At 39.8% G+C, this 16745-nt stretch overlaps 1 protein-coding gene across 12 annotated transcripts in view; it reads left to right on the top strand.

Annotated features, from left to right (window-relative positions):
- Positions 1 to 16427, top strand: part of FILIP1 (filamin A interacting protein 1) — a 256599-nt gene extending 240172 nt beyond the window's left edge. For 9 of the 12 annotated variants that reach the window (XM_056565899.1, XM_056565901.1, XM_056565904.1 and 6 more), the window contains 3 exons: positions 206 to 3020; positions 7932 to 8153; positions 11658 to 16427. In XM_056565899.1, the coding sequence (XP_056421874.1) occupies positions 206 to 3020; positions 7932 to 8138 (3022 nt within the window). In that variant the 3' untranslated portion in view covers positions 8139 to 8153; positions 11658 to 16427. Of the gene's footprint in view, positions 1 to 205; positions 3021 to 3668; positions 3732 to 7931; positions 8154 to 11657 lie in introns of those variants that run through there. The other 3 variants (XR_008891252.1, XM_056565900.1, XM_056565903.1) reach the window with 3 other exon arrangements.
- The last annotated feature ends 318 nt before the right edge of the window (positions 16428 to 16745 follow it).

The raw sequence follows: 16745 nt of genomic DNA, 5'->3' as shown, positions 1-16745 counted from the left end.
TTTTTACTCCAAACTTATAAAAAGTTTAATTGCAGAATGAAAATAGAATTAAATTGAAATTGTTTGAATATAAAGCAGTATTGCTATTATGATAACAGTAAGAAAAAAGAATACTGTATGCAGAAGTTGGGTTCATTGTAAGAATCTCAAAATAGTGCATGTAACTGAAAAAAAAATTCCTTAAATATTTTATTTTGTTTTACAGGTTAAAGAAGTTACTAGAACAGGAAAAGGCATATCAAGCACGAAAAGACAAAGAATATAACAAGAGACTGAATAAAATTAGGGATGAACTAGTAAAACTCAAGTCATTTGCACTGATGCTGGTGGATGAAAGACAAATGCATATTGAGCAACTTGGACAACAAAGCCAAAAGATACAAGATCTCACTCAAGAACTCCAAGAAGCAGATTCTAAAGTCAAAGCAATTTGTGCTAAAGCCAACGAAGACAGCCAGAAAATTGTTAAATTGGAATCGGACCTTGATCATAAAACTTCCAAATATTCTCAAGAGCATGAGGATATGACTGCAAAACTTGCTACTCAAGAATCTAACAACCGTCAGTTACGACTTAAACTGGTGGGTCTGAACCGTAGGATTGAAGAGTTAGAAGAAGTAAATATAAACCTTCAAAAAGCTGATGATGAGTTGAAAGAACTTAGAGAAAAGATTGCTAAAGGAGAATGTGGAAACTCAAGCTTAATGGCAGAGGTGGAAAATTTAAGAAAGCGTGTTCTAGAAATGGAAGGGAAAGATGAAGAGATAACAAAGACAGAATCTCAGTGTAAAGAACTCCAAAAGAAACTCCATAAAGAAGAACATCACAGCAAGGAACTAAAGTTGGAGGTAGAAAAACTGCAAAAAAGAATGTCAGAACTGGAAAAATTAGAGGAAGCGTTCATGAAAAGCAAGTCTGAGTGCTCTCAGCTTTATGTCAAGCTGGAAAAAGAAAAAGCCCTAACCAAGGATTTGATTAAGGAGGTAGACTTGGTTAAAGCTCGTGTTAAGGAACTGGAATCAGTCGAAGGAAGACTTGAGAAAACAGAACATAGTTTAAAGGATGACCTAACAAAGTTAAAAAGTTTCACTGTTATGCTTGTTGACGAAAGAAAAATTATAATGGAAAAGATTAAGCTGGAAGAAGGAAAAGTGAATAATCTAAACAAGTGTTTAAAGACCGAACAAGGTAAAGTTATGGAGGTAACAGAAAAACTGATAGATGAAAGCAAAAATCTTTTAAAATTGAAGTCAGAGATGGAAGAGAAAGTTTATAACTTAACAAAAGAAAGAGACGAGTCAATAAGCAAACTTAAAACTGAGGAAGATAAAAACTGTGAATTAAGCTGCAGAGTCGACCTGCTGATCAAAAGAGTGGACAGCATGGAGGCCACAGAAAGAGAAGCCGCACGAAGTAGAACTAAAAAGAGTTTAGAATCTCTACATCAAGAAGACAACAAGACGAAAGAGTTGATTTTAGAAATAGAAAGACTTAGGTCACGTCTACAGCAGCTTGAAGTAGTTGAGGGAGATTTGATGAAGACAGAAGATGAGTATGATCAACTAGAAAGAAAATATAGAACCGAGCAAGACAGAGCAAATGTTTTGTCTCTTCAGCTTGAGGAGCTGAAAAGTCAGATAGCAAAAAATAAAGCTATTGAGAAGGGGGAAGCTGTAAGTCAAGAGGCTGAACTTCGACATCGAATAAGAGTTGAGGAGGCTAAAAACAGAGATTTGAGAGCAGAGGTTCAAGCACTTAAAGAGAAGATTCATGATATGATGAACAAGGAAGATCAACTTTCACAGCTTCAAGTTGACTATTCAGTTCTTCAAAAAAGGTTTATAGAAGAGGAGAATAGAAATAAAAATATGGGACAAGATGTACTAAACTTGACAAAAGAGCTAGAGCTTTCAAAACGATACAGTCGAGCTATAAGGCCAAGCATGAACGGAAGAAGAGTGGTAGATGTTCCTGTAACATCTACAGCTGTCCAGACAGATGTAATAAATAATGAGATGGTTGAGGAAGAGACACCAGCAGTGTTTATCAGAAAGTCTTTCCAAGAGGAAAACCATATTATGAGCAATTTACGACAGGTTGGACTTAAAAAACCTACTGAGCGCTCACCTGTTCTGGAAAGGTATCCACCTGCAGCTAATGAACTGAATATAAGAAAATCATGGATTCCCTGGATGAAAAAAAGAGAAAATGGCTCTCCTGGGACTCCAGTCACTCCAGAAAGGGCGGTTCGGCCAAGTCCTAGTCCAGGGCGCCCTAATGAAGTGTTTCTTTCACCAAAACAGGGTCAGCCTTTACATATAAGAGTAACACCAGACCATGAAAACAGCACAGCTACTTTGGAGATTACAAGTCCACCTGCCGAAGACTTTTTTTCAAGCACTACTGTAATACCAACCTTAGGAACGCAGAAACCACGGATTACAATTATTCCTTCTCCAGGTGTCATGACACAGAAAGGAAAAGGTTTAGATAGTCCAGAATCCCCAGAAAGATCTATGTCTCCTGTTACAATCACAACTTTTTCACGGGAAAAAAATTTAGAAACTGGCAGAAGCAACTTTGGGGAAAGGCCTTCTTCACCAATTCAGATACTTACGGTATCAACATCTGCCGCCTCTCCAGATATATCTGTGTCACCTGATGCACAGGAAATGACTATGGGACGTGCTGTATTTAAAGTTACTCCTGAAAAACAAACTGTGCCAACGCCAATAAGAAAGTTCAATTCTAATGCAAACATCATTACAACAGAAGACAACAAAATCCATATTCATTTAGGCTCTCAATTTAAGCGAAACCCTGGCAGCTCTTCAGAAGGTACACCAGTCATAACTGTTAGACCTTTAAATCTTGGTACAGAAAATAAAGAAGTGGCAACTGGCACTGTACTCAGATCTCCAAAGACTAATCTATCAGCTAGACCTGCAACAAATAAAGTCACCAGCTCAATAACCATAACTCCTTCCTCAACGTCTTCTACTCGTGCAACCCAATCAGTGGTAAGTATATAAGTAAACTCAATATTAGTAAAATTTACTAATAAAGCGTCAAATTGTAGACTTACAGAATATTTGTCATTTTAGTTGTTCTCTTTTATCTATAAAATTAGAAAATTATTATATGCAGGAATTCTTCTTTTGGAGTGCTGAAACTCCTTATTATGAGCAGACTCCATTGTAAAGGATGGTAAAGACAGATTTATGTCATTCCATGGTGTTCAATGCCCTGCCTTCACTGTGGTACTTTCTGAATGATAACATTTAACAATACAGGATCTGCAGTCAACACAAGGAATTTGAAGGCACATCTTTTAGGTTCTTCAAAATAGCCACCCTTTGCCTTAAATACATCTTGGCAAACTCTTGGCATTCTCTCAACCACATTCATAGCCACCAGTTAGCCACCAGATTTTTCCTACATTATTGGGTTTAGATCAGAGGATTGTAGAGGGCAAGTCATCTAACACAGGACTCTCCCACTCTCCTTTTTTGTCACATAGCTAGTACACAACCTGGAAGTGTGTTTTGGGTCACCATCATGTCTATATCAGAGCAGCTCCCATGAACACTCTTGGCATGTCTGTGCATTTCCCAGCTGGCAGTGGATTTAAATGACCAGCACGTAATGTTACAATTTCCTTGTTTCAGCTGTGGCTAGGAAAATCATTGGCCAGGCATGACTTCTCCTGACAAACACAGCTTATCAAAGTGGTAAGGTTGTCCGCTTCTATTTATAAAGCGGTTGTCTTCATGAGAAAATCATTTTTAATAGTCACATTACTAATGTTATAAGAGGACATGTTATAAGAATAATAACAGATGTGCAGCCGCACTAAACTGGAAATACCCTTTATAACCGAACCACACCTTAAGGCTTACTGAACTATGTCATTCTTAACACAAAATATACTTTTTGTGTGTGGGTGTAATATGAGGTGTATTGCTGTACATATCTGCCAAGACACTACTAAAAGGCTCTAAGATCCAAGAAACTAAAGTGCTTATTAACATAAGAAAGCAACAGTTTAAACCCAATGTGAATTTTACACTGTGGGGACGTCTTATTTTATAATGGGTTTCCAGTCTAGTTGCCATCTGACCTAAAAGAGGTCCCCTTTTATTCACTTTTGTATGGAGAAATGAAATGTTAGTCTATCACTAAGTGCCCAAAGCTGTAGTCACTGTAGCCCATAACACCATTATTGAGAGACATGTTCTACAATGAAAGAGGCCATAAAGTGGATATATATCTTTATCTAATAAAGGTTAACTTTTTGCAGCTCTCCAAACCAGCAGGGGGGTGGTTTGGCTCCTTCTCCCCACTGAACAAATGTGTTTTTACCATGTAAAGTGATAAGGGGCCCAGTGGAGCCACAGTGTCACAATAGTTGTTTTTGACCCACATTTTTGACTAGGCGCATTTGGCCTGTTACCATGGCAGGCCTTAGGTTTCAGTGGTCCCCTTCACAGTACTTACTGTGTATTCTATTGCCTTTTGGTGTACAATATAGTTCCTAAATAATACAATCATACGATGTACAAATAACACTGTCAGACAATTGGCTAAATGATAACCAATTGTCAAGTCATTAAAATAGGACATAAAATTGCGTCCTGCTTGGACACCAACTTTGGGATTGGTAGTGCAAGCTTAAAGGAGTACTCCCGTGGAAAACTTTTTTTTTTTTAATCAACTGGTGCCAGAAAGTTAAACAGATTTGGAAATTACTTCTATTACAAAATCTTAATCCTTCCAATAGTTATTAGCTGCTGAATACTACAGAGGAAATGTTTTTCTTTTTTGAACACAGCGCTCTCTGCTGACATCATGACCACAGTGTCCTCTGCTGACATCTCTGTCCATTTTAAGAACTGTCCAGAGTAGGAGAGGATCCCCATAGCAAACATATGCTGCTCTGGACAGCTCCTAAAATGGACAGCAGCATATGTTTGCTATGGGGATTTTCTCCTACTCTGGGCAGTTCTTAAAATGGACAGAAATGTCAGCAGAGAGCACTGTGTCATGATGTCAGCAGAGAACTCTGTGTTCCAAAAAGAAAACCATTTCCTCTGTAGTATTCAGCAGCTAATAAGTACTGGAAGGATTAAGATTTTTTTTATAGAAGTAATTTACAAATCTGTTTAACTTTCTGGCACCAGTTGATTGAAAAAAAAAAAGTTTTCCACGGGAGTACCCCTTTAAGTTGCTTCGATCAGTCAATAGTTAATATTGCCCCTCTTCAGTAATCACAGAAGGTAACTACACTGGTGTAACCCCCCTAAGTCTGGTTTAAGCCCAGACATGTGGGAGCTGCTACATTAGTGACCATTGAGTTAAAGTTTTTTTTTTTTTTCATTTTAATGTAGTTATACTTGTAGGGCTGGTCAATTTAAATATTTTGGCCAAAATTTGCCTCCTTCTCTTGATATTCCTGCTTACCCCCCTTTTGACTGCTCGTTGCCTAGGTTGCACCACCAAGCCATTTACAAGCTACTGCCTATATACCAGCCCTAGGGTCTAAATCTAAGACTGGTAATACTATTATCAATCTAGTTTTAATTTACTTATGTAATATATGATAGCCAAAGCTAAATATGATTGATTACCCAAAAATAATATTAAAAAAAACATGCATGTTATACTTAAGAGTCTTGTAAATGCAGTTCCATGCAACTATCACTATATAAATGCATAAATAAGATGACCAGGGTGAAAAGAAAGCAAAATGCACACAGTTATAATTGAGCCTTAAGTAGTAGACTACAAAAAAGAACCATATTGCATCTGATCAGGGGCGTACCTAGAGCAATTGGCACCCGGGGAGGACCCTTTGTTTGGCACAACGTCAGACCCCCCCACCGCCACCCGGGGCGGGCCCTGTGTTTGCCCCCATCACCCTCAACCCAAGAAAGTAATAAAACATGCACAAACTTTTCTCAATGTTTTCAATAATATTTATTGCACAAATGCAGGAGTTTTGCAGAAGGGAGCCAGAACAGGGTTTTTTCAGAAGGGGGCCAGGACAGGGGTTTTGCAGAAGGGAGCCAGGACAGGGGTTTTGCAGAAGAGGGCCAGGACAGGGGTTTTGTAGAAAGGGGCTGGTGAAAAACTTCTAGAAAACTCCTGCCCTGCCCCTGTCTACAAATCCCTGGTCTTCCCCCTTCTAGAAAACCCTTGCCCTTTCTTACAAAAACCCTGCACCCCTATTCCATAAAACTCAGCTTCGGCACCCCCCTCACATAAAAACCCTGCACCCACCCTACACATCAAATCCATAACCCCTCCCCCTTCATATAAGAACCCTGCACCGCCATCACATAAAGTTCATACACCCCTACACATAAAAACCTGTATACCCCCTTAATAAAAAAAATAACACCTGAACACCCTCATTAATTGGAATCCCCTGCACACCCCTTAATAAAATAAAACCCATTAACCCCTTAATAAAACCCAGCACATCCCCTAATAAAACCAATTAACCCCCCTTTATAAAGCCCCTTAACCCCCCTTAATAAAACAAAAACCCAGCACACACCCTTAATAAAACCCATTAACCCACTTTAATAAAACCCCTTAACCCCCTTAATAAAACCCCTTAACCCCCCTTAATAAAATAAAACCCTGCACCCCCTTAATAAAATAAAACCCATGCACACCCCCTTAATAAAACCCATCAACCCACTTTAATAAAACCCCTTAACCCCCTTAATAAAAACCCCTTAACCCCCCTTAATAAAATAAAACCCTGCACCCCCTTAAAAAAAATCCCTTTCCATCTGCACCATATGGAAACAAATCTCCCATCAATAAAATGAACAAATCCTGCACCCCCCCTTAATTACACCAACTCTCTCCCCCCAATTACACCCCCTCCCTCCCCCTCCCCTCAATTACACCCCCTCCCTTCACATAGAATTATTGAATTATTTACTTACATTTTGATGATGCCTCCACCCAACCGCTGGTGATGGATCCTTCCGCTCCGTTAAAAGATCCGTGAAGCCGGCGTCAGCGTTGTGACGTAACGTTGTGCGCCGCCGCAACACTCCTCCCCCTGCTGCTCTGACTCCACAGATGCAGGCGGCGGGCGGAAAAATGTTGCGGTGCAGCAGTGGATGGGGTGGTGACTTCTTCATGGCACCCCCCTTGTGAGTGGCACATGGGGCGGGCTGCCCCCCCCCCCTTTGTACGCCACTGCATCTCATTGTCATTGGTTTGTAAATAGCCTGCAACTGGTTCAATAAAGGCGCTCTCCAGTGATAACACTTTTTTTTATATATGGCGAGGGTGGTGTAAAATGTAAAAGAAGTGATACTCTCTCACCACCAACTGCAAACCCTTCTTCCACCCAACCGCACCCTTCAGCTGCAGCTGACATTTTGATGGTTCCAGGTCCCTGCTTGTCAACACTACTTCCTAGTTCCTGGAGACATGTTGTCCCCACAAGAACTACCCGCTCAGCCATTCACTGACAAAGGCAGAACACTCTATAGCCAGTGGTTGGCTTAGCAGGGAGTTCTTGCAAATGTCAGAAGAACCAAGAAGAAACAGTGAATAGTGGGGACCAGAAACCATTGGATCGGCAGCTGTTGAGGATCGGGGGAGGAGAGTACCACTTCTTTTTTATTTTTACACCCCCCCCCCCCATACACACGCACACATACACACACATATAAATATATATTTTTATAAACTTTTTTTGAAATCCTTGGACAAACCCTTTAAAGGAATATATTATATGATATTATATGTAAACGTCATGAGTAAAATAGCCGCATGACTTACATATCACCCGCTATCAGATCAGAAATGCTTGTTGTAATTTATATTTTTATTATTTGTGTAATATACAGTCTATCAAGTTGTTGCTTTGACTTGCTGATTGATAATTTTTTTTAATTCTTTAGACACCACAGGATGGGTCAACCCAACGCCACATCCCTACCCGCATTCCCATGTCAAAAGGTATGAAAGCAGTAAAGCCAATCATGGCAGTGCCAGGAGCAGGAAATCTGTCAAAATTTGAGCCACGTGGCGAGAGTCAGTCTATGAAAATAGAATTGAAGAAATCACCAGCCAGCAGCTCTGCCCCTCTCGGAGCGGGGAAGGGCTGAGGCTAAGCCTCAGGGGTATGTGCAGGTGTTTCTGCTACCATTAAAAGCAGTGCCCTGTTTAGTTGTTAGTTTCATACTAATTCATGACTTCTGTTTCATCTCTGCTGTTCAACAGACTGGCAGACCGATGATCTGTAGATCTTCTTAGTGTAATGACTACAAGTAACATAAAATTAGAAACATAACCATGTGTCTCAAAAAATTTATTCTGGATATGGTTCCACTGTAAAACATTGTTTGCAACATAACATAAAGGTCCACATGATATTAATTCTAATTGGTACACTGCTTTGGCATCACTATAGGCACTGCCCACAAAATGACTGCTTCCACTGTATACAAGTGGCGCAGGTCTTGCATATAAAATTTATGCAAAGCAGCATTCTTACAAAAAATCAAATAATTTAAAAAAAAAATTGTCTCGGACTTCATTGTTTTACAGTGTAAACCTAATATTGTTACAGAAGCAAGCATTGAGATGCATGCCAATGATGATGGCATGAAGACAAATATTGGTTTGCCCATGCGAACTGTGCACGTTGATTGCTGCATATGTAGTTTTCTAATGACTGTGTTAAGCATGTATGTATATTTATCTGTATAGGTACAAGCATTTTGCCTTCCAAAATTGTATGAAAATACTGCCATCTCCTGATGTACAGAGGAATAACTCTACAAAGTTCATGTCTCAATATCTACACTTTCTACAATACATTCTTTGATCTGGTTTACACATTTTATATTATGTCTTTTATGATATGTAACATGTTTGGATGTGTAGATATTATTTATATTAAGTAGTTTTTTTGGGGGGGGATTTAGAATGAAAACTGACTTAATGTTTTATTCTGTGTAAGTTCTTGCGTTATACTTTTTTAAATAAAATGTAACATTTGAAAGATATTATCGGGTCAAATATTATATTGAATTATGCCCTAGAGGCTGGTATAAGGATAGGGTGGCACTTTTAAAACGTACTCCTGTTACTAAATATGTGCAAAGGTCACTGGGATTAAAGGGTACTCCGATGGAAAACAAGTAGAAATGTTTTCAAATATTTTCAATTCAACTGTTGTCAGAAAGTTAAACAGATTTGTAAATTACTTCTATTTGAAAATCTTAAATGTTTCAGTACTTATCAGCTGCTGTATGTTTCAGAGAAAGTTGTGTAGTTCTTTCCAGGCTGACCACAGTGCTCTCTGCTGACACCTCTGTCCCTGTCAGGAACTGACCAGAGTAGAAGCAAATCCCCATAGAAAACTTCTCCTGCTCAGGACAGTTCCTGACCGGGACAGAGGTGGCACCAGTTGATTACCCCTTTAGTACCCCTTTAAGTCACCACCATAGTGTTCTGTGTGTAAAACATTAGTTCCATAACACACTGATTTCTGCATGCAGTAGAACATTTCATAATGCATGGTCTAATTCTTATTGCAGACTCCTACCGCTATTCTTATAGAGCCAATGATGGGGTTAAGTGTATATTAAAGGGGTTCTCCAGTGCTTAGACATCTTATCCCCTATCCAAAGGATAGGGGATAAGATGCCTGATCGCGAGAGTCCCACCACTGGGGACCCCCGTGATCTTGCACGCGGCCCCCCGTTTATAATCAGTCCCTGGAGTGTGTTCGCTCCGGGTCTGATTACCGACGACCACAGGGCCGACGGCATGTGACGTCACGCCTCCGCCCCCGTGTGACGTCACGCTCCGCCCCTCAATGCAAGCCTATGGGAGGGGGCGTGACAGCTATCACGCCCCCTCCCATAGGCTTGCATTGAGGGGCGGAGCGTGACGCATAGGGGATAAGATGTCTAAGCATTGGAGAACCCCTTTAAAAAGTTGTACCACAACATAATTGTGGCCCTTGAAACACCATTCAATTATAATGTAATATTTTATTTGTGAAGAAAAAAACCAGTAGATATTTAAAACCCGTTTTACAATTTTTCTTGTTACAAGTTTCCTTCTAAAACAATCTATTCACAGGGTGTACCACTTTAGGGACCTTCAGCTACAAGCTGTAAATTATAAGAGAACCCACCAGCAAGTGTTCAGTTTTCTTAAGTGCCACTGCAGGACATATTAAGTCGATTTACGTAAATAGGGAGTGTGTCTAATGCACATACTAAGGCCTCCAGGCTTTTTGTAGTCCCTCTCCACTTTGACTGTTAAGATGTCGTGCCATTGTTTGTGTGGTCCTATCCAATACTGTTGGGGCTTCAACTTACAACAACTCTGTCTAATCCAAAACTGCATCACGCTCAAGGAGTTGAGACGTTAAGGGAAGGATCATTTCCCAAATGTTTTGCTGGCCTCAGCCAACACAGAGGAACATCTGGAAACGATGCCTAGGGTTGGGCTGGCCCACCAAAGTATGAAAAGATTCTCCTGTGTTTCTGGGGAGTCCTTTGAAACTAGGGTCCTTATCTTGTGACTTGATTGACAAAAAAACTATTCAACCTTACTGATACAATTAGTGGACATATACAGGTTGGGTATGCATGGATGGTTGACCTCAAGAACAGTTTCCTCTGGTAGGCCAAAGGGATTCTAGTTTGCATTTCTCCCTAACCATAGATGCTGGTGAAGCATGTCCATATTCATAGACAGAGAGTAGAAGACATATGTGAAACACTTTTTACCATGATAGCCAGCTTTCTGATATCTCATATTTATTATATCTATAAAAGTCACTACTGAATCAGCCATATAGCTAGATGAACAGTAAACAGATGTGTGGTGCTTTTTCTGCCATCTATCCTGTGGTATAGATGATTAGAAATGCTCTCCATGTTCTAGCTGTATGCCTAGCTTGTTCTGAGATAATGTTATGCCTTGCTGAAGAGTCATTCCACATAGAAGTGGGCACAGTTGAATGGGATTGTCCAGCAAAAACTGATTTATTAAAAACATGTCCAGGCTGCCTGATTTAAAAACAAAAACTTTACTTACCTCTTGCATCTCTGGTGTCCACTATACTCCTCTTCTTGGTCCGAGATGTCACATTGCCGCTAAGCCAAACGCTGGCAGCAGTAGTGTCCTACCTCAGCCAGTGATTGGGTGAGCAGCAATTTAACATATTAGGCCCCAGGACTAGGAAGAGAAATGTGATGGTGATCGGAGTCCTAATCTATACGTGGCATTGCCGCTAAGCCAATCACTGGGTGAGGTGAAACATCGCTGTGGCCAGTGGTTGGTTGAGCAGCAATGTAGCTCCCTAGACCCCAGGACCAGGAAAAGAAGTGCAGCCAACACAGAGAGCAGTGATAAGGGATGCATGGGACAGTGCGAGAGGTAAGTATAGTTTTTTTTTTTCATTGTTGTTTTTTTTTTTTTTTTTTTTAAACAGGCAGCCTGGGTTTCCAGTTTTCACTGGACAACCCCCTTAAACACCAAAGGACAAGCATGTGTGTAAGCCTTCATCATAAGACATTGGAGAATGCTTGGGAGTTGATGAAAATAGAGTTGCAATTTATTTCCTGAACACTAAAAACCCTATTTTTTCCCCCTCTTTTTAGAGAGCATTGTTATCCATCAGCTTCGGATGAACGCTAGATGATCTGTGGAGGAGAACATGAATTTATGCACTTCTACTGAACAGAAATATTTTTGGATATTTTCTGGGTCGCACTCCAAGACAACAGCTTCATGCCTTTCTATTCTACTGACACATCAAAGAAAAGATCTTTATTTTTATTTTTTTGTAAATTTGCTTGTGTTTGAAATATGCCAAATTTACAGGATTATATTTTGTGAAAATGTTGCTAATTCATCATGAAACTTTCTCTGAAAGGTTTTTAACTTATTTTCTAATGTTTTTAAGCTTTTCTTTAAATATTGTATTTTTGTATGGAATCTGAGCAGCTGTAGACGAATGGTATAGCTAGAATGTATTATTTCAATGTGCTTTTCTTATCTCTGCGGATCCAACATATGGTCTCGATGGGGTTTTTGTGCCATTTATGATACCATGTGTGAATATGAATAAAATCTTCAGGATCTGCATGGGCATGTGACAGATGGTTATGGTGGTGCTTTACTTTATTTAATAATGTTGAATCTATTTATGGAGCAAAAGGCAACTGATCAGTTGCTCATATTAGTCTAAGTTGACTGAATGGAATGTATCTGATTAATATTGGTCAAAGAGCAGTGCTATCTACAAAGGTGCTTGGGTAAAAAAAGAGAATATAAAAAACATTACTCCAGCACATGTATACGTACAGTATAGTATGATAAAATGGTCATTGTCACTAAGACACACCACATGTCACTAAGACACACCACATGTCACTAAGACACACCACATGTTCTTCTGATGAGGAGTCCTGGTGGCTATACTGTGGCACTTACATCCACCTTCATAGCATTATTGTTACATCACAGACATCTGACTCTATGACACATTCTATCTGCATTAACAATATAACTGTGATGGTTGTTGCAAGTTGCAGGTTGTTTACTTGTGCCAAGTGCATTGCCAATGTTTTTGGACACCCATGACATCAAGCATCTTATGAGCAGTATGACATTTACCACAGTGGCCAAATGTCAAACAGTAGTAAATGGGGTTAGATAAATTCCATCCCATTTTGTGTAGTGGTTTTTAGGGTGTTCTGTCTCTTTTGACCCCAAGTGTTTACTACCTGTTCTTTCTTCACCATAAATTGCATGAAAGAATCAAATATCTAAAACCATGCACTTTAAACCCCCCCCCCCCCCCTCAATGTTCCTGAGTTGTCCCTTGATGTCATGACTGACTGGGTGGACAGGGAAAGTGAGCCCTAAGCTTTCCCTAGTAACACTTTCCCTGCCTACTTACCCAAACTCCTTAAGTGGTGAATCGACAACTTCGAGCCAGTCCCTCCCTGCGCTACAGTGCAGTGGCATAAAAACAAATAATATATAGTCGGTCACAGGCCAGAAATTGAAAACTACCAGACAACCAGATATACCAGACAGGATACAAATACTAACAGGGCAGAAAATTGTGTATTAACAAACAGTTCATAAACCAGATATCAGATAAACAGCAGACATGATAAAATGAACAAGACTAGGTATGCAACAAGAATACAGCAGAATCCAAGAGACGCAAGGGATGAATGGAAGAACTGAAAGCTAAAACACTAAACTGATCAGGTAACATAGGACACTGTTCACACTGGACACAGATAACAAACATGAACTTCATAAAAACGGATACAAGAAAACCAAACTCTACAACGTAGAGGAACACTGGTCAGGATACTAGACAGGATATTTCTCAAGATTCAAAACAGGATACATTTCAAGATACAAGACAGGATAAATTCAAAACCAAACTCCACTATGTGGAGGAACAGGACAGGATTCTTACAGTGTGAACACAGACTAAGCAGAACAGACATACATCCTAAAAACCGACAAATAACACAGACAAAAATCTACAATAAACAAGACTATTTAACCATGGCTAAAACTAAGATATATCACAGGATAAATACAAGGGGCCTGCTCAAGCAGACTAGGAAGTGTATTGCACAGACATCATAGTAGCATTATTGCACAAAATAACCAGCACCAGGATGCAGGAGAACTCTGGTTACATAGACACACCCAAGATCTCATTGGTTCTGAGCATTAACAATTCCCAATCCAGGAAGAATAGCAAACTGCTAAGTACAAACTAGTGTGTGAATACACGCCTAAACAGAAAAATACAGGTCTGTGGTCGTGATGTCATCAGAGAGCATTCCAAAAAGAAAATAATTTCCTCTGTAGTATTCAGCAGCTAATAAGTACAGGAAGGATTAAGATTTGTTAATAGAAGTAATTTATAAATATGTTTAACTTTCTGCCACCAGTTGATTTAAAAGAAAAAAAGGTTTTCACCGGAGTACCCCTTTAAAAGCAGTGTGTGACTGGAGTTGTCCCCTTGTGTTATATAAAAAAGAATGATATGAGGCATGTTTAAACCTTTAACGACGCAGGACGTATATTTACGTCCTGCGCCGGCTCCCACGATATGAAGGAGGGTCGCGCTGCGACCCCGCATCACATCGCGTCGGTCCCGGCGCTCATCAACGGCCGGGACCCGGGGCTAATACCACACATCGCCGATCGCGGAGATGTGCGGTATTAACCCTTTAGAAGCGGCGGGGAAATCGCGGCGTCCCGAACAGCTTGCAGGACACTGGGAGGGCCCTTACCTGCCTCCTCGGTGTCCGATCAACGAATGACTGCTCTGTGCCTGAGATCCAGGCAGGAGCAGTCAAGCACCGATAACGCTGATCACAGGCGTGTTAATACATGCGCCAGTGATCAGCATAGGAGATCAGTGTGTGCAGTGTTATAGGTCCCTATAGGACCTATAACACTGCAAAAAAAAAGTTAAAAAAAAGTGTTAATAAAGGTCATTTAACCCCTTCCCTAACAAAAGTTTGAATCACCCCCCTTTTCCCATAAAAAAAATAAAACAGTGTAAATAAAAATAAAAATAAACATATGTGTATCGCCGCGTGCGTAAATGTCCAAACTATAAAAATATATTGTTAATTAAACCGCACAGTCAATGGCGTACGCGCAAAAAAATTCCAAAGTCCAAAAAAGCGTATTTTGGTCACTTTTTATACCATTAAAAAATTTATAAAAAGTGATCAAAAAGTCTGATCAAAACAAAATCATACCGATAAAAACTTCAGATCACGGCGCAAAAAATGAGTCCTCATACCGCCCTGTACGTGGAAAAGTAAAAAAGTTATAGGGGTCAGAAGAGGACATTTTTAAACGTATAAATTTCCCTGCATGTAGTTATGATTTTTTCCAGAAGTGCGACAAAATCAAACCTATATAAGTAGGTTATCATTTTAACTGTATGGACCTACAGAATAATGATAAGGTGTCATTTTTACCGAAATATGCACTGCGTAGAAACGTAAGCCCCCAAAATTTACAAAATGGTGTTTTTTCTTCGATTTTGTCACACAATGATTTTTTTTCCATTTCGTCGTGAATTTTTTGGTAAAATGACTGATGTCACTGTAAAGTAGAATTGGTGACACAAAAAATAAGCCATAATATGGATTTTTAGGTGGAAAATTGATTATGATTTTTAAAAGGTAAGGAGGAAAAAACGAAAGTGCAAAAACGGAAAAACCCTGAGTCCTTAAGGGGTTAAAGTATGTTTACTGTTGGTACTGGCATGTTCTGTAAAGGCCCATTGACATGAGCAGATAATCGGTCAGATTTATGTGCAAATGTTTATGATGGTCTTCTAATGTAAATATGTGTACAATTTGGTGATTAGTTATAAGACACTTGGTAATTGATCATCGCTGTGACAGTGTCAAAGGGGCTGGCTGGAGTTTTCATTAGTTTTTCAAGCTGGATATAAGTATAAAAATGGTCACCATCAGAATTGCAGTAGCGGGGGATTGAACTACTTAAAGGGGTACTCCACTGGCCAGCGTTCGGAAGTAAATGTTCCGAAGGCTGTTTTCGCGCTGCAGGGGTTGGCCAAGCCCCTTGTGACACCACAGATACGCCCCCTCAATGCAAGTCCATAGACTGCTTGGACCCTCCACAATCTTCTGCATGGGACACCGGCTCTGCCTGGGAAGGGGGCGTGTTGCTGCCCGCACGGCTATCTCCAGTTCTCCCATAAAGATACATGGAGGGGGCTTGTCGGCCGCCAGTTCGTGTAGGGTTTGGTGTGCTCCGTTCTCGGTCAGAGCCAGGGTCCTTATCCATTAAATTTTTGTGCATGGCAGTTTTCCTTAAAAAAAAAAAAAATGAATAAAACTCCATTCAACCCATTTTAATAGCGAATAAATGAATAATTTCCAACAATTACGGAGAATAAATTGAGCGTAAATACTTGACTGAAATAACTGTTGGATTGCATAATGCAGACATATGGAAGAAGATTTTGCTTGTGTGAATAAAGTTTTCCAAAATGTTTTGTGGACACTGAAAGGATGAGGAAAAGCTGAAACTGCAGAGATAGCAGATGTTGTAAGGAGCAGATTTCCAATCATGAAAGCTGAGCGGATATTTAATCAAAGGTATCTAAATATAGCTGATCTGGAAAGGCAGGTGACTAAACCGAGAGTTTCTTGGATGACAAGAGCTTTAAATAAAGCAGATACTGAATCATGAATATATTAATAGAAATATCAGTAATGTGGCCAATTAATGTGGGTGTAAAATGATAGTCTGTTTTATGTGTAAGTACTGTATATTACTCAAAACTGAAAATATGTATAGATGTCAGCACCTGTTTCCTGATACATGTACATTGTACAAGAAATTCCTCTATATTAAACTCTACTGAGTATAAATTCATGGATTTGCTATATTTGTGATTTGTGATATTCTATGTCATAACTATTTCACTGTTCAAGGAAAGGTATGGGATACAACTGGAAAGGCCTCCTCCATGCACTTCATCTTATTATGGTCACAACTGAGCCTTTTTTACTGTTGCACTAGCTGAGTACCTGGCGTTGCCCGGTTTTTCCCTCCTAATCCTTGTTGGGGAGGAAAATCAACAAAAAAGGAAGATTTTGACTTCATATCCCGTCCTCATATATTGTTGTCATCTCCCAACCCCATATCCCGTTCCT

This window comes from Hyla sarda, chromosome 3 (genome assembly GCF_029499605.1).
Source record: "Hyla sarda isolate aHylSar1 chromosome 3, aHylSar1.hap1, whole genome shotgun sequence".
Taxonomy (NCBI): Eukaryota; Metazoa; Chordata; class Amphibia; order Anura; family Hylidae; genus Hyla; species Hyla sarda.
The sequence above is the reverse complement of the archived record's forward strand: the minus strand, read 5'-3'. Positions and strand labels throughout refer to the sequence as shown.